The 19,424-nt window shown below is 37.2% G+C and overlaps 1 protein-coding gene across 1 annotated transcript in view; it reads left to right on the plus strand.

The window, feature by feature from the left end:
* Window positions 1–1,628: 1,628 nt before the first annotated feature.
* LOC134538909 (T-cell leukemia homeobox protein 3) overlaps window positions 1,629–19,424 on the plus strand; it is an 81,063-nt gene continuing 63,267 nt past the window's right edge. The window contains exon 1 of the mRNA XM_063380521.1: window positions 1,629–2,178. Coding sequence (XP_063236591.1) covers window positions 1,734–2,178 — 445 coding nt within the window. The 5' untranslated portion in view covers window positions 1,629–1,733. The remainder of the gene's footprint in view (window positions 2,179–19,424) is intronic.

Below are 19,424 nucleotides of genomic sequence, written 5' to 3' on the forward strand. Positions count from 1 at the left end.
AGACGTTAAGTTTTATCATTTGCATAAGCTATTTTTCTGTGATTATAATACAATTCGGATATAGGTAGGTATATCATAGACTTGGCATTTCCCACACCATTTTGCTGGAAATTTACGCTACAAAATTTTGATAAAAATGTAAAAAAACATTTTTGCCAATAGTTTTGAACGAATACTTTTTAAAACATACACGAATTGGTGAATGACGAGCTTTCATCGCTACAGGGAAAAAAGGTGAATCAATACTGAGAAAAAGCAAAATGAAGTCCAGGAAAGTTCGTGCTGATGGCAGATGATTCATCGCTTCTGGGAAATAGGTACCACTCACCCGATGAGTCATACGTAATTTGCGTGACGGGTGGCAAATTCCATCTTTATGCGGAATAACTAAAAGGCTATGTGAATATGTAGTTCTCCAAAAAAATAGTTGGTTAATATTTAGTAAATGCATAGGCAAAGTTCTGCCATTTTCTTCTAATTTAATCAAAACGAAAGTAAAATGTCAAGTTTTTACACTACCAACCTGCCTACAGGTATAGTGAATTTATTCTTAATGAAATTTTTAATCTACCTTAAAACAAGCTTGGCTCAATATGAAACATTTTTTAAAGATAATGGATTTACATATTTCACTGTGAATTATTCACGTTGAATTATATTCCGTTTGAAGTTTACATTACCCATAAAGCACGAGAAAATGGTTGAACGAGCATGGTAGCGAACAGTTAAAGTGAGGTTTTAATACAACTTTATCAGTGATCGCATGTTTATACATACCTAATACCGCAGGAACTTATAACTTGCTGTCGATTTATTCTTTGTTTCATTTTCTGGACACATACTTTAAGCTGATCAACACTCAGTTCTTCCTAACTCAGCAAATAGTGTGATGAGGTGACTGATTCATGTATCCTCGTGAAACTGAATTCAGCAGGTAACTTAATATACAAAAAAAAATCTTATATTTAATATTGTTACAGCTCATAGTAAAATAATTTTTTTTATTCCTGTTGTCATTTTAGTGACATGAATCCCCCAACTAGTGCCGCCAGAGGGCATGGACGTGATAAAGTGCCGTCACCCTCAGGACTCAGGAGCTGACGAGGTTTAACCGCCTGTCTCGGGGAAGATGCTAGCTGCGGCGGAGAGCGCAATGGCTTCCCTCGGCAGAACACGACCAGACAAGAGCGCGGAACTCACAAGAAAGGAGCGGAAGAAGGGAAAGGGAAAGGGAGGGAGTAAAATAAAGCGCGGAAGAAACACGAGAGAGAGGCATAATTAATTCTCGCTGTAATCCGACAGGCCGTTCCTGCGATGCCTCGCAGAGAGCGAGAGAGAGAGAGAGAGAGAGGAGAGGTATACTAGAAGAGCCCGCGCTAACCTCACCCGGGGCTCCCCAAGTTAAGTGGGTTTCAATTTGTGTTTTGTTGAGGTTTGACCAATGAGGTTAACACGGGGGCGTGGCGAGGCGGGCCGGCGGCGGGCCGCGATTGGCCGGCCTCCCCCTCCGGGCGGGGAGGGGCGCGCGGAGGCCCCGCCCACGCGCGAGAGCCCGCGCGTTGGGCGCCAGTTCGCGCCCGGCCCGACTGCAGGCCAGAGTGTGGCCGCAGAGCGCGCGGGACAGTGGCGGCGAGTGTAGCGCGTGCTCGTGGGGGTCAGAGGAGCCGGACCCGACCATGAGCGCGAGGAGTCACTTGCCCGGCTGACTGGGCTGCCGGAGTGAAGCACCCGCCATGACGGACCTGGAGGACGAGGACCAGGAGATCAACGTGGACACGGACAGCCGCTGCAGCGACGACGACAGCTGCTGCCCGAGCGACGCCACGACGGGCCTGCCCGCGACCCCCTCGCCGCCGCCGACCGCCGCCCTCAACTTCAGCATCTCGCGGCTGCTGGGCAGCGACAGCAAGCCCCGCCCCCAGCAGCCGCCGCCGGAGCGGCCCCCCGCCGCCGCGCACCACGACGCCGCCGTCGCGGCCCACCTGTACTCGCTGCAGCGGCCGGGGGCGGCGCTGCTGTACGGCGCGGGCGTGATCCGCGTGCCGGCGCACCGGCCGCCGCCGCTCGGCGTCGCGCCGCCCCCCTTCCCCTGGCTGGCGGCCGTCGACCCGGCGTCCCTGCACCGCAGCGCCGCCGCCGCCGCCTTCGCCTCGCACGTGGTCAAGGAGCGGCTGACAGGTGAGCCGCCCCCGCTCTTCGACTGCTCTCAGCTCCTCTCTGAGGAGGGCCTGCCGGCACTTGCAACAGCGTGACTGTGAAGCGGGTTTCGTGTCAAAACTACGTCTCGTTGAAATCTGTCTGTATATTTTTAAGTATTCTGCTTGTTGCATGCACCTAGGCTAATATATAGGCAGTATACAACATACAAGCACCCTAGCCAGAGATGTCTTGTGTCGGTCAACCTAACCACACGTGCATCTCTCGGGCAGTCTCCGCTCTCCTCTCTTGAGTATCCTACATATTTGCGCCCCTGATTTTCATGGCATCTAGGCCTACAACCATCATTAAGGTTTTCAGAAATGGAAATTGTGTTTCTTGGAGATGGTTCTCTGTTGTGAGGTTTGAAATCAACATATAGCACATAATTATATGAATCTTAATTCGTAGGCCTAAAAGGTAAATTACGTGCTACGAGATTTGCGACAGCAGCTCTCTGTAGGTTACTTGTTTTAATTGACATGACAGTGGCAATCATCAAACCGTTGCATAATTTAGAGTTACGTCAAGTATCGGCATTATAGTTAGTTGTAGCTGTTGCCGAGACAATATTATGGAACTTATATTAAATCACACAGAAAAAAAAATCTGTAGGCCTACAATTAAACAAAACAGTTGCCAAGACTGTAATACAACAAGGAATATATTGTAACTTTGTACCATACATGGCTATGGTTATTTTTTGCATCCACAAAAACTGTTTTTCGTGATAAACTGAGTACTTATATATTACGAATATTGGCGCATACGTTTATATTTTAATTGGGGTTAAATTCAAGCATAATTTTTTAACCATTAAAATAGGCCTATAATCTAATAATGAACAGTTGGATTTTATTTTCTTTTATTGTGCGTATTAATGTGCGCAGTTAATACTGTACTATTCAGGGAACGGTTTACAGATAACTTTAGCTCGAGCAAGAATTCGAACACAGTATTACTGCGTTCAATTTTTTGTAGCCATATATGTAGTTTTCATGTAAATGAACAAATGTTTAAATATCAGTAATTTTACATGATTATTTCTGTACCGGAAGTAGCCTATAGTGTCCAAGTATTTGTAAGGTAACGAATGTGTTTACTTTACGCAAACTTGTAAAGACGTAATTTTTTTTTTTACTGCATGACCTTCTTACGTCACTATATGCACAAGATATTGACGATGCGTTTTAGTCAAGTGAATGTATGCCGAGAATACTTAGGCCCTAATTTACGCATAAGTTTAAGTGAATAAATTTTAAAAAAATAGAAATAATTATTGTTATTTGGTGTCTTTGATCTGATCGTGCAGAAAACAGGCTATTTGGTGGCAATAGCAAGAGCATTTCTTGTAAGGTTGTAAGTATAATATTTTGGTTAGGTTTCTTAATTTACATTTAGGCCTACGTATATTACATATGCTCATGTTAACGGTAGGCTGCATCGAGCTCGTTAATATTACGGTTTGCTGTTCACCAGCGAGTTCTGGTTCGTCGTGGGAACGTCTCTCGTGATGCGCGCGCAAGTCTGCACAACATAGTTCGCCGAGAAAGCCGACACGCCTTATCTGTGTAAATGAAGTGCCTTCCCCGGACAGCTGTGCTGGCGTTCCCCCTCGCGCACTCGCGTCGTTCCGCTTGCGCAAGCGCTTGCGTGCGGGGTTAAGTAGTTAAGTAGAGAGTCGTGTTCTTCCCTTCCCCCACCTCACCTCTGGCCTCCTCGCTGCCAGGGGTGCAGGATACAGGTGCTCCTCCTGGGGACCCTGCTCAGGTGCCGAACTACACAACAATGTCCCAGTTTCATTTACACTGTTTGCAACAAACTGAAGGTCAAATAACCTAGTTGTTCTTACAAATGTTACAAATGTTCAATATGCACACCTTCAGTCATACGGCACACATCCAACATTCTTCCCACACTTTGGTTAACAAGTCCGGATTAATGGAAGCAATAGCCTCTTCAATTCTGTGTCTGAACTCTGGCAAATCATTAGGCAGCGGCAGAACGTAGACACGATCTTTTATAAAGCCCCAAAGGAAAAAATCGCAATGCGTTATAGGCCTATCAGGTGAATGTGGAGACCAGCGAAAAAGAGCTCTGTCGTCTCAACCATTACGACCAATCAACAACGGTCAGAGGCTTGGACGGTCAACCACTCTCGTGCAAAGAGATTCCAATGAGGAGGGACCCCATCCTGTTGCCAAATAAAGTTTACAGGTTTAACCTCTACTAATTGGGGAAAGAGCAATTCTTTCGCACCGCAAGCGAAAGAACAACAAAGCAGTATTCGCGCATGCGCTTATCTACAACTGTTTGTGTTACTCTTTAATTGTGACTTTGAACCAACACTTTCAGTTGGTACCTACTATTAAATTTTATAACTGGGGGCCTTATTTTATTATCATTCTGTACTTCTCGCCTACATAATTTTCCTTATCACTTTTGTAATATGTCATATTACGTGGGAAAAAAATTGTCAGCATCATGAACTATGTTTGAATAACTAGACCATTTTCTTTTAAATTCTAGGAATATTTACACATAATAAAATTAGAATTTAAAAATTCATGACATCTATCATGACAGCAAACAATTTTTTGTATCTATGATTTAGAGTAGTTATAGTTTCTTCCTACAAAAATTGAGTTGCCCTATTTCGAACAGTAGCCTACTGCATCCGGAAAATAGTTTTGAAGAATTCTTGCAATAAATAAGACACCATGTAGCATGGAACATACTTAACGAAATTACTGGGAAACCCCCCCCCCTCCCCCCGGTTCCCATTTCGAAACCCTTGACCCAGCTCACGTGATTGTTGGTACGTCGCAGGGACATTAGGGACATTGGCACGTTTTACTGGTCTGCGTAAAAGATAAAACAAATCATTTGTGTAGTTATTTTCGAATGAATATAAGACGGTTTCATTGAAAATCTTTATGATCTTACAACAAATACAATTGTTACACATAATTCGCGACTAAAGATAACAGAAAAAGTATGTCTGTACAATTTTTTGATGAAAAAAGATTAATTCTTAAGCGACTATATTTCGCTGTTTTTCTCGATGATTTGTGTTGATTGTAAAAAAAGTTTTTTTAACGTAACCGTTGGTCTCTTTTCACGCTGGGAAAGAAAAATTGAAAGTGTATTCAGTGTGAAACTGCTTGCTCAAAGAGGCATGTAGATGTATGTGTCGTCATTTATTTATTTATTTTTAATCCAACTCCGAGGACCAACGACAGAATGGGGCCCGGGTGGAAGTATGCTCGTGTGAGTGATCTTTCGTCAGTGAGAAGGTTGATGAAGTTGATGAGTTGACGACGTTTTCTTGCTTGTCATCTACCTTCACTAGTTCCATGCTTAGTAGAGGTGCATAGCTTTGAAGCGCCATGCTTAGTAGAGGTCCATAGCTTTGACGTAGGCCTACATTGCATATTCCCAACGTAATATGTGGACAACCACACTATGATATACATAATTACAGGAAAAAATTAAGAAAAGAAAAGAGTTTTATTATAGAGCGTCAAATAAATTTTGGCAATAACTAAACAAAGCCTTACACTGAGATGTGACGGAGTCTAATTCGGTAAAAAATTACTTCCTTTTTTTCTGTCCAGTCGATAGTTATAGATAAATATGGTTGAAAAAATTTAATTTCTCAAACGAGGATAAAACATGGTAGTTCATGTTGCAGTGTATAAAATTTGTTGACAGTGTTCTTGTAACTGAAAATACTAATCTCTAAATATTTGACAGAATGATGATAGTAACATATTTTTGTAGTGTTGATTTTGTTTTATCAAATGGAGACTTAGAAATTGATGTAAATTATGGCAACAAAATTTATATATAATATATGTTTATCTTTTATAATGTGGTTATAGCTTAAAAATATGATTTTTGGGTGTCCAAAGTTTGACACTTTTTTTTTTTTTTGCAAGTAGAAGACAAGTGTTTCTATGTTTCTCGATATTGCTTGCGCGCGCACAACTTGTCCTTCGCGCTTGGGCTGCCTATTGTTTGATTTTTTCCTCGTTAAATACGTACACTCTAACTGTACAAATAAATATTTCTAACGAAAACTTTTTTCAAAGATGGTTTTGATAACTTCTAGCCATTTCTACAGCATTTCTTCTAATACGACGGTTAGAATGTTATTATGTATATTTCAACATTTATGTAGCTTATTAATCATGTTTCTAAAGTTTAAACTACAAAGGTGTTATTGTATCTGTACTTTAATAATATTTTTTCCCCCCGTTTTCTTGTAATTTTAAAGAAATAAGTGAAGAAAAATACTTCAGTGTAATATTAATATTTCAGCTCTCACCGAAACATTTATTTTCATAGGCATTGTTGTCATATAAAAGTGCTAAGCTGCAATTAATTTTTGTAAAAGTATCCTGTTCTAAAACCGGTTTCGTGCAGGTACTTTGTAATATTACGCCATTTTTTAAACTGTTACATCTTTAATGTCAGCGCATTGTGTGTAGGCTTTGTTCAAGTAACAAAATAATTAGTATCATTGATTCATATTGTTCAATTGTTTGAAAAACTTTAAGTACGCCAACATTTTAGAAAACTAATTTATTCATAGCCAAGTGACCTAAATAAATTCTTAAAATAAAACATCTTGCATCTGTTCCAAGCGTGTAATTTAGAAATTTTTAGAATTTATAACAATTAATTTTTTTATTAACATTCTTAATGTATAATCTTAGAAAAATAGGGTTACATAATAAAATTCACTTTTTTTAAAGAGGAAAAAAATTTCTTAAGAAGATTTTGACTACCTAGTAGCACAACGGTTTGCAATAGAAACAAATATTTCTTATAAATTTATAGTAAATTAAGTAGGCCACAGTGTGTATTTATTTATTTATATTAGGCTTCAAACCTTAGATGCCTCCTGGGAAACCAGGGAAAAAAATTGTTTTGTCACATTTTCGAAGATTTTGTTCACATTAGGCTCTAATTTACATATTTTTGTGGCCTCTTTAACGAAGAACATTCAACAATTCTTACTGTCAAATTAAAACTGAACTGATTGTTGACATTATCTCCGGAACAAACTGTACGAGCATATTTTAGGATTTTAAGTAATCCAAGTACATAAATTTTTACTTTATTTAATGTTTTGAGAACTTTGTCAGGATGGGCACAGGCAAACACAGGCAAAAAGAAAAACAAGTCTGATCCATTAATATTGCTTACATATTTATTCTAAAATCTTTTACTATGTTCAAAGAGCTATTTCAGCAAAATATAAATACCTATAGGCCTACTTGAAAATCTTTGCTTACTGAATGAAACAAAAATATTTTATTGATTCAATTACAAATACTATGATTTTCTTACTTTAAATAGAGACAAAATTTATCGCAAGGTTTTCGTAACCATTTGCATGATATGTTTGCCCAAAAACTTGAGACTGTGGCCAGATGTTTTGAAATTATTTCCCAGCATCTTTTGACACCACAATTTCTGTTCTTTTAAATAATAAAATAAAAAAGTTAATAAATATACTGTTCATACTAGCAATGACGTATGTCCGAAAAAATATTTGAATAATAAATAGTGTGATTCTCATTATATTTCAACGAAAACGTTATAGGATATATATAAAATTTTTATCATAAACTTTTGGTTGATCCTGATAATTAAAAGTAGCGCATTGGTTTCTGGTAAAAGTTAAAAGTTTTTAAAATATATATTTTTTTTCAATGGGGCACTCTTTCAGGGCTTTTTGTTTCAGAATAGTTTCTATCGTTTTTACTTGATTTACAGAGCATTATGAAGAACAAAATTTAGCTGACCCATTACATTTTTCCAAACAAAAATAAATAAATTTGGTGATAATATTTTATATATGTGCTGCATAGATGTATTAAAAATATATATTATAAAACTCATATTTAAAAGTAAATAGTAGGCCACAAAAGCCTACACTGATATTCAATCTAAAAAATACACAGCTAAGTTTTAACCACACATCGAGTGGTAATTTATATAACTAAAATTCTAAATGACATCGTTTTTAAGTTATAAATATAATTTGCTAGTGTTTAACCTGTTTTGTTGATAGTGGAGATGGCGACATTATTTTGTAGTGCACAAAAACCTTTTCTTAGTGAATGGAAACAGCGTGTTTTCTTTCTTCAATAATAGCAAACAGTTTACGGCTTTTTGTTTTAAATAATAGCCCTGTCATGTCACAATTATTGATAAGGTTAATTTTGACATACACATATGCATAGACCACAAATGGTATTTCATGGGTGAAATAATCCACATGTAGGCATAACCTGTCTCTTTACGCGAGTGTGGGTTTAGGGACCTTAACTGGCTATCACAAGCCAGCACTTCGACATATTTTATTTTGAGAGATCCCCAACCAATTATTGTAAACTATATGGAATTATATCAACTATAGCCTATAACTTTTTGTATTTTTGTGTAAAAATCATTACTTTTGTATTTTTCAGCAGTAAAAATTTGAGTTCAGTTTTTCTAGCTTTTAAAATTGAAATGATAATAAATTGAATGATTGTTGCTTTTATGATACATAATTAAAATTTTTCAAAAATATGTTGCATTCTCTCCTTTTCTGGAACAAGGATGAAGCGACACATATTGTGACAGTCGATGTCTGATGTCTGTGCTAACATTTAAATATGATATATAACCCCGGTTATTCTGGCCACCTGCCTCGCTATGCCAGTGTACCAGACACTGTAACAAACACTTTACCAGATACGACTTGAGGTGGCGGTTTATTTCATGTAAAACCACTTGGTACAATACACGTTTTTGTAATTTTACAAAGCCTTTCATGTATACTAGTGGCTGACAATTTTCTTAGTAAATCAACTAATATAAAAGTGTAAATTTTACAACACATTCCTGTGTAATGTACAAATAGGCATACTCGCGTCTTCAACGACCTCCAGAATAGATGCCACTGTCCTGGTATAGGTATCTACTTGAGCAAATGTCGCCGGTTCTTTGTCTGCTGGAATCCTGTGATTAGATACTTCTTCGGACGAGGCAGTCTTATTGTTCCCGACTCCTCCAGGTGAGCTGTGAGCTAACAGGAAATCATCTCAAAAATATACAAAAGTGTTTTTTATTAATTTGATCTTATTATTTAAAAAAATCCACTAAATTTTACGATCTCTATATGTAGCCTAAATCTAATGGTTTATCTGAAGAAACAAGTATTATAGTCTTAAAAATAAAATAAAAAGAGTTAAAGCATACATTTTGCAAGTCCTTCAGAAATTTGCTGGAAAAAACAAAACAAAAGTTTTCACTTGTAAAAGTAAAATAAAATACCTTGAAAACTAGGTTTAAAAAAAAGCGAGCTAGTCGTTCAGTATTCACAAAAGATGTGTAACATCTAACGTCGGTAACAAGTAAAGTCTTCGATTTGCAGGCTGAAATGTTAAACTGTGTAAGAAACAGCTCCGATAAAAAAAAACGAAAAAAAAACTTGACAAAAAAACTAAATCCCAGCTTTAGACCTGATTTTCAAGCACAGAATTTCTTTAAAATACTGCCTAATCGTTGAAATTCACTGAAAAGTTAAGGCTCTAAATTCTCCCTTTGGCTTTGTGAACTTTGGTTTGCCGCCATTTGGCAGCACCGAGGTTACACATTTCCGTTCCATGCAACTTCCGTTCCATTCACGAAATTACTCCCGCCAAATGCCGTATACTGAGAGCTGAGATGTTACACATCGAGAAACCCTTGTAGAACGAATAAATATTTTGTACAGTGCAGTGCATTGCACTGACTTCTCGGGAACAAGCCCAGACCAATCACAGGTTCCTCGGACTCTGGGAACAACTCCCCCCCCCCCCCCCCCCCGGGCCCATAATTCCCACCCAACTGTAGGTCCTATTCTCGATATTTGTGGACCACGTTTGCGAAGATACGCGTCCGGTAAATGTGTTTTGGGTTTCTCTCATATCCTCAGTTCATATGCAAGAACAGTCGCTTCCCGCATAAGGGCTCAGACCCTACTCGAGGATGCGTTTAGCTTTGTCGTTATCTCCCTCAGACACTTTATTAATACCACAAATAAATATTATTTAATGGCACTTTAAACTTTTAACTTATAGAGTCCTAACTAAATGAGTATTAAGTTTGTAAGGGTACAGAGTATTATCAGGTGTCAAAGTTGTTTATTTTGATTTCTTTGAATCTAGTTGCCATGGTTACTGTAAGTTAGTGAATAGTTTTTGTTTACTTGGCGGCAACAAAAGAAGAGATTTTTGGCTGTGACCGAAGTTGGTTTTGGTTAGTGCGTGAGTCTAGTAATCTCGGCGGAATGTTATTACAGTTGAAACAATATGAAGTATATCTTTATTATTGAGTTGTATATATCAAGGATACATACACCTGAGTTACATATGTTTACGATTTATTCAGCATAAAAAGGTACGCCATTTTAGGCTTTAATAATTGTAATCCAAGTGACGCCATCACTGTATAATATATTAACGGTGTAATATCGAGTTGTAATCTGGACATTTTGACTCATTTAAGTGCAATAACTAAAGTAACATTAATTGCAATGGCACTAGTGATTTTATTCCACGGAATAATCGACAATGTTCAGCACACTGCACACTCAGGTCTAGTGGTCTTGAGTGTAGTATCTCATTAGTATATTGACTATAGCAACATTAAAATTTAACCCTGAGATTATTATTATAAATTTTACAAAATTTTGGTACATGTGCACACCGATTAACGGCCACGCTAATTCAGGTATCATATCCCGATTTTTATTAAGGAAGTTGGAGTATTTTCATATTATTTTATTAATTTTATTACATGCTTATAGATTTTTCACGTTGTTTGGATTACATTCAAATAAAATGAGTTCTAACTTCTTACTGATTATTGCATGTTTTACCAACTTGCCTCATTAGTTGTGTATATATTTATGTTACCCTTTCACTAGTTACTCTGTTGTTATACATGGTTGTAGAGTAGTGCAGCCTGGGTATGTTGTCTCCCTATAGAAGTGTGTTAAAGCTATCACTTACCCTGCAAATCGTAATTTTCAGAGTAAGCTTACAGAGTGATAGAACGATAATTTATTACAAGCATATTTGAACGAAAATATATCTGCAAAATATATTGTAAATAATCTTTCGTACAGGTAGGTATCTATATACGAGTTATTGCATCTTACAAACACTAAATTTCGTATTAAGGCATAGCTTGACGAGTGCGACTAAAGCACTTGCAGAAACATCCTTGAAAATTCATAGCGCAGTTAACAATAGCATATTTTGAAAATAAACTTTACTCGTCCGTCAACAGCCATTTCTTATCGTCGAAGTAAAACGTTGGCCTGCCGTCAGTGGCTTAACTGAGTTTGTGCACTATCGCTAAACCACTGGGTCGTTTCGAGGCGTGCGGCCACATTGTGGTGAAGGGATTGTAAAAAACCGAAATATTTTAATGTGGGCAAAAAGAATCAAACACATCAGGGGAACAAATTATAAAAAAAAATTGTGAGAGTGAATTTTTAAGATGCGCGCGCACCATGCTACGAAATTGTTACAGGATGGAATAAAGGCACATATAAATAAAAAAGCTACATAAAAATAAAAATTATATATGTGCTTTTAAATCCCTACTTTAGTGATTTATATTGAATACTGGACTATATAAATAAAAAAAAATATTTTATTGTGAGTATTAGTGATATAAATTGTGTTTATAAAATTTTTTCAAGTATATTTTAAACTGTAGCTATTGATATAAGTGAGGTGATGTTCCCGTATGTATAATTTATTTTCATTATGAATAATTACTTTATTTTTCACAAATAATTAAAATGAATAAATTAGATAGAATATTTATGATATTTATTTTATTTATTAATTAAAAATGAATCAGATTATTTTACTAAATTAATTAATTTATACGGGTGTTTATATTAATATTGAATTCTGAGTATCTATTTTTTTTTTTTTAAATTTGATTGAATTCATACTCTATTGCCCGTATTTATAATATCACTCCATTTCTTTTATTATTTTATTTTTATTATTTGCATGTAAAATTAAAGTTAGTTTTTTTTTATTACAGCAAGTAAGTATAACTTCTAACGCTCCCATTTTTCTCATTGTTTCACAAGAGCAGAGAACTGTATGTGAACAAACTTGCGACGCCATCTTCGCTATTCGTGGTGAGGACGTGGTCGTACACTGAGTGTAGCGCAAGGAGGGGTCTCTCGACGCAGTCCACATGTAGCCTGCTTCGGATGGCACAGGCCTGTCAGAGCCATGGCTCTCGAGAAAGCATAGCAAGATTAGTAGAAGAGAAAAAAATCTGTTAAATTAAGTCTCGTGAACTAAATATAAACTATATAAATATAACTATATAACTAAATGACTATATACAGTATATAACTATAAAAATTAAAATTTACAAAAATTGAACAAAAAATGTAACAACTCAATTGGGCGGCTTGGGGTTGGCTAGAAGCAGAACGTAAATCACTTTGATAAACCTATATTTACCTCAACTGTGCACGGATAAAACGAGAGACTCGCCACAGCGGCAATGCAAACGCTTGGTTGGCAGGAATGGCCAAATTTCACAGACGAAAACGAAATAACTAGCACTGCAAAACAAAGAAAGCACGGTGCAGTATATTTTCAGGAAGTTAAAATATATATTATTCAAATCATTACTTTGAACATGTCATTAACTATTTAAATCAATCCTCCCCATCAATGAAAGAATCATTTAAATAAGTTAAAAATTATTTACACCGTCACACAAATAAATGTCATTTGAAGCTTCGCAATTTATTTAAAATGAATTTTCTAAAATATATTTCCTGTACCTAAAGGTTTTTTTTTACATACTCCATTGCAGATTAACACCGCATGTCATAGAGAAACCTCAAGAACCTGCAAAAAAAAAAATGAATGCTCAAGCACACAGAAAATAAGACAAAATCGGCCAATATCAAAAGCTAATGCACAGATGGTTCAGAGAATTTCATGGCAGGAAACAGAAATTGGCTGATTTTGGCTTGTTTCCTGTGTTTTAGTGTATTGAAATAGTCCTTTCTTGAGGTTTCTCTACGACATACAGTATAAACCAACGATGCCGTACGTCCTTCAATCTTCCTCATTGGAAGAATCATTCAAAGGACGTGTGTTAGTGTAGTTAACCTAGGTCTTTTATCGTTCAATGATTTTAAACTTATAGCCATCGCCATTTTCCTGTAAGAGCTGCAACAAAAACAGTCTATAATCACCAATCAGTAACTTAGAACGCTCACATTATTTTTTTAAATTTTTATTAACATTGAAGGATCGAGTTCCAGTCTACTGAACGAGCAGAATTGCTACGCAATGATTCCAAAAACGCCAACATAGAAATTTTTTACTTGTATGAAGTCCCATTACAAATAACTCTGCATGTTTAAAAAATAAACAAGAGATTCTCAGTTTTTCGCCACAAAATCACGACGTAATTTGTGAAAATTAAAATTTTTATTACATCCCTTTTAAGAGGAAAAAAAATACCCTTTCTCACACTGGCAGGTAACCGAATAGAGTAACGTTCCGTTTTAATCTTTTGGTAGTGAACATAAAAATAAAATGTGCTTCCCGCGAACTGTAAGTTCACGATTACTATTTTTTTAATGAGTTAATGAAATAAATTACTACACACACATCGTGCCTTTCGTAATTATCACAATGATTAATTGAAACCCTTGGCGATGTATATACATATAGTTTTACGTGTCTTATATTTCACATGACTGCCTTGTTTTATAAATAACCACAGAAAAATTGAATAAATTGGTTTTACAAAAATACATTAAATCAAAAAATAATAATAATAAGACAAGATTTAAAAAGACGTTGATTGAGAGAATAGTTCACATTTAATTAACTAAACTAAAAAAGAATTATATTTAATAATAAAAAATATCGCTTTTACAGTGTAGGCACACCTTTGATTGTCTCATTTCTTATTAAAAAAAAAAAAACAGAAAAAATTTATAAAAATTAAAAAAAAACAAATAAGCACAAAAACGATGGCTTATCCAAACACTTTATTGCAATGTATTGCAGCAGACATCGCCGCTGCAACCACATGTCAACAGCGCCACTCAGAGTGAGTGCGGTCACCTCAAATGAAAAGCAGCCTGCAGCACGGCTGAGTGAAGTAAGTGCCCGAGCGACTAAAGCGTGTCAAGAACAGGCTGCGGTGTCAAGTAATCACGCGAATGGAAAGTAGTTTAACCTTCACTTCTAAACTCAATGACACTTGCACCTGTAGCAATTATTCGCTGTTATTCACAATGTAGCTACACAAGGTTAATTGCAACCCGTAATGAGAAAACAACGTTGGCAATAATTTATCTAATTTAAGTTTGAAAAGTATTAACAGATCTAAAATATCTTACAGATAATCATTCAAATATTATCTAACCCGTAATTTACAGCTATGGATATTATCGTAATACAAATCGAGAAATAAATATTCTAATAACAAATAATTAAGTTGAACTCCGTACGTTTCGTAAGTTATTTTAGCAGAGTAGGAGCATTATTTTTGTTTCGAGACAAGCTTTCTGTTAAAACACTGTAGCATCGCCGTGTTTCGTGACTGTCCAAGTTTGTTTCAGGTAAATGTCTCCTGTTGCCACACCAATGACAGAAATTTTGTGCGGAATTAAATGAGTCCCTGCCAAATAAGGAAATGGCTTCGCTTTGCAGACGGCCGGCAATTCCAAGGAAGAAACCGCTGGCGTTGACATATCTTATAGCTAGAGACCTGAAATATTCGCGGATTCATTTCATGATAGTCTAGAATCCAAAAACGTTTGCATTTTTACTGCATCAGTGATTGGGCCACAGTTTATCTGAATGACACTCGGCAAATGAAAAACCTTTAACAAAATAAGTATCGAATCACGAGCATCCCAGATAACAGCTGTCACGAGTCAGTAGCCAATGAGCAAATGTAATGCAAATGTAATTTAGAGGATCATGGAGTATATCCTACAGGTCATTGAAATCGCGAATTTTTCCAGTCTCTCTTATAAAAAATCTAGTGAGAGTTTTTCCAACTCAATTTTCTCAATCAAAATTATTTCATTTGTTCGTTAGTAGAGTTTCATCTTTTATGCAGTGATAATTTGAACTGCATACTATATTTAAAACATCAGTGTATTGTCTCCGATGCTTGATGATATCGTCCACAGTTCTTCGCGCCCCACAAGGCTGTTAGCCAATGGGAGTCACCGGTACTTGAGCTCCCACGTGGTCCGTGGTCGCTACTTTCAGGCAACAGAAGTCACTTCTCGCACAGCGCACGCACATGACCTTGGAGGCTAGCCTGCTACTTGAATATCCGCCGTCATTGGAGTGTCTCTGTTCACCAGGGCAACGCGACATTTTTACATTCGTTTTTGGTTGGATAATTGTTGTTTTCTATGAAGTTAAAAGTTAAAGTACTGTTTGAGATACACTCAAAAAATTCAGTAGTGAAATTATTTATTGGAATTCGGTTACAACTGCTTTGTTTGAATTTTGTTAATTTCACATGCCGTTTCAGGAACATAATTCCCCTTAGGCCTATTTATGAGTGTTTTTCACATATTTTCAGTCCATTTATCTACCCTGAGGTCATGTTGATATCTTTCATTTTCTTATCATTAGATTATAATTTAAGGCCTATTTCTGAAATTCTAACACGATATTTACTAAGTGTAATTTAATGGGCGTAAAAGAGTCGCACAAGTAATGATAATTACGAAAACGTACACGACTTTTTACACCCATAATGGCCATAATAAAACAGTGAATATCTGCTGAAAACATTTGTGTCGGAACAAAAAATGGAAGGGAGGTAGGTACCGGTCATTATGTGATCTCATAAACAGCCCTTAAATAATAGTAATGATAATAATATGGTAAAACATATCAACATGGCGGGTGATACCGTGCCTTGAACGCGTACACCAACTGAAGTTCACCGATACTTCACCAACATCTAGAGGACGGAAAATGTCGCTATTTCAGTGATCTACAGGATTATCGCCTTCGTGATCCTTTATGCACTCGATAAAATCACACCTGCTCATTGGCTACTGACTCGTGACACCTGTTCACTGGGATGCTCGTGATTTCGATACTTCTTTTGGTGATGGTTTTTCATTGGCCCAGAGTCCTCTAGGTAAACTGTGGGCCAATCACTGAAGTAGCAAAAAGGCAAATATTTTTGGATTCTAGCCTGCCGTAAAATGAACCCGCGAAATGTTCAGGTCTCTAGCTGTATATATAATATTGTTGAGACACAAGTGCCAAGTGTAGACCAAGAGATCGCGGCTAGGCTGTGGCCGCCACAGCAGCGCTCCTAGCGGCGAGGGCAGCAGGAGTATACTGGCACAGCGAGACGAACACGTGGCTGACGCTCCGAGCAGCGGTTGGCTGTTCGAGTCGCCACGGCCTACTCTCCGGAGGGTGGGGAGGATTCGAAAAGCGTCCGTCAGTTCCCCGGACTGGTTCAAACCGACCGACACAACGGCAATTAAACGTAGAAATGTTAATTTTTTTTTAAGCATCGAAATGTCCGGTCGTAAATCTCCCGGAGAACATAATTCTCCAATCCGCATAACACGCCGATGGACATACGTGATTGGGGCGATGTTTACAAACGAGTGAGAATGCCCCGGAGGCGGGGCGGGAGTGGAATTTTTTATTTTTTAATCGGTACAAGAAAAGACTCTCAGGTGTTAATGGCCGGCTGCGAGCGGCATTCCTGGACGGATACATCTCTCCGTGGAGTCCGGTGGCGCTGTCCGTGCGCTGTCCGTGCGCTGTCCGTGCGCTGTCCGTGCGCTGTCCGTGAGCCGAGCTGTCCACGCAGTCGTGCACTTGCACACGTCACTTATCCTGCGGTCCGCTGGAGCAGTTCACGTGTGGCCTCTATGAATACAGGTTGAGTCTGAATTCGAGCGACAGGTTTATCAACACAAAATAAGTTGGAAACATCTAAACGACTTATGGTTTAAAGTGCTTCCCGAGGCTGATATACATAGAGACTGGAAAAATTCGCGGGTTCAATGACCTCTATAATGAACTTTATAGTTCTACATACACTCTGTCAAATGTCACCCTCTCATTGGCTGCTGTCTTGTGAAGGTGTCCCAATGTAGCGGCCTGTGGTTCCATACAGCTTCGGTTGAGTGTTTCTCACTGGTCCAGAGACATCCAGGTGAGTTGTGAGCCAATAGCAGAGGCAGCACCGAGGTACAACTATATGAATTTTAGGCTGTCGTGAAATTAATCCGCGAATTTTTCCGGTCTCTAGATATACATCTTTGAAGTTGGGGTTGAACAATATTTTTATTGTACATAATAGAAGCAACCAGACTCTTAATAATGATTATATGATTAATTAAACAAATTTCTGCAATCACCACTAAACATATCTCTGTCGTAAAATTATTTTGTGGCAGTGACAAAATTCGTTGTGGCTGTAGAAAGTAGAACATAATCCAGACTCCCAGTGTTCCATCTTAAATACATTGCGTTTTATTTACAATACAAAAAGAATGTTGTTAAGCCTCGACTTCAAAGACGTGTGACGTGTACATATAAGTACTAGACTTGGCAAGCACTTAAGACCACAAGTTATATAAATGTTTTAAATTAATTTTGTCGTCTTGAACGTGTAGTCGGAGTTTGACGGTAGAATTTAAACTTATTCTTTAAGTATTAGCCAGCTAGACAGGTTGTAAACATCCAATTTTTCAATAAATAAATACAATCCCAGAAAAAAAATAAGCTGATAATAGTAAATTCTACACTTAATTACAAACATATAAATTTTTAGAAAGAGGTATAGGCCTACTTAAAAAAAATTTCCCTTTGTTTCGTAAGTTAAGATCGGCATATGTGCATGCATTTGTTCAAACTTTGTTATAAGCCTGTTAAAAAAAAATATTTATTCATTACAAATGTTAATCGAGAAAAATTATAAAGTGAAAATTATTTTACGAGTGTTTTAATTATAAAGTGTTCAATAAAATATAACCTACGGTGACGTTTCTTTGTCTGGAAGTGCGCGAGAATAATTAAGCAGACTCGTCGCTCCTCGCAACCCGCACTCTTCACTTGCAGTTTGGACAGCCCTCGTGCTGTAGCTTCCGGGGACAAGTACGGGTTGTATAATGTATAAATACAACCTTCAGAAGAATTCAGACATCGGCTAAATGTTTTCCCTGAAATAATTACAGATGTTAATGTATCATTTGCTGGACTCCGTTACTCCTTGTCCATTTCACAGCAATTATTTTCCCATTGGCTCTGGTAGTATAAGAAGCATGTTCCTCACCCAAGCCAGCCAATCAGGTGAAACGTGCTGCAATCCAGAGGTTTTTCTTCAAATACTTGCACAATGCAAAGGAATATTTCTTCCAAATACAGCCTAAGACTAAGTCAGAAGTTACCGTGGATGTCTCTCTATCTTGGTGCCAAAAACCAACTCACACAGGGATAATATTTCGTACGCCATTGGGTAGAAAACTCAAGGAATGCTAAATTTAGGACGGGTCTCCAACCAGCTGCTCTGGACGCCAGCAACTTAGACACGATTGTGAGCAAATAGACAATTAATAAAATTATGGTTATAATGAATGTAATGTAAACCAAGTAATTTTTCACCCAATGTAGGCTATGTAGCAGTAATGATTCCACATAAAGGTTATTTATAATTATCCCTAAAAGGGTTTGTGTTTATACAACTTCTGTTTCAGTAAAAATTCTAACAAATGTGTAAACGAATAATTGCCACGATTTGACAAATTTTCCACAGCTGTTGGTGTGAATTTCTACTCCGTGATATGTAAATTTATAGATGCATACATGAATAAATTCACCACTGATTCTAATTGATTTTTAAACAATATTTCGTTAATTTACAAGAAACTGTGCATCTGTTGAAATTATATTCCTTCCAAAAAAAAGTACGTTTAACGTATGCAGTCTAAGTATGTTTATTATTTACGATGTGAAGTTTAAAACACTTCTTAAATTTTATCTTCATTTATTGACTAAACCAACACTTCTATTAGATGAACTGGCAAAGTATCGAACACAATATTTTAGTTGTCAATCCAACGACTTGATCTTTCGACAGATGACAATTTTTAACCAACAATAGTGAACTAC

The sequence above is a fragment of the Bacillus rossius genome, chromosome 14, assembly GCF_032445375.1.
Source record: "Bacillus rossius redtenbacheri isolate Brsri chromosome 14, Brsri_v3, whole genome shotgun sequence".
NCBI classification, from domain to species: Eukaryota; Metazoa; Arthropoda; class Insecta; order Phasmatodea; family Bacillidae; genus Bacillus; species Bacillus rossius.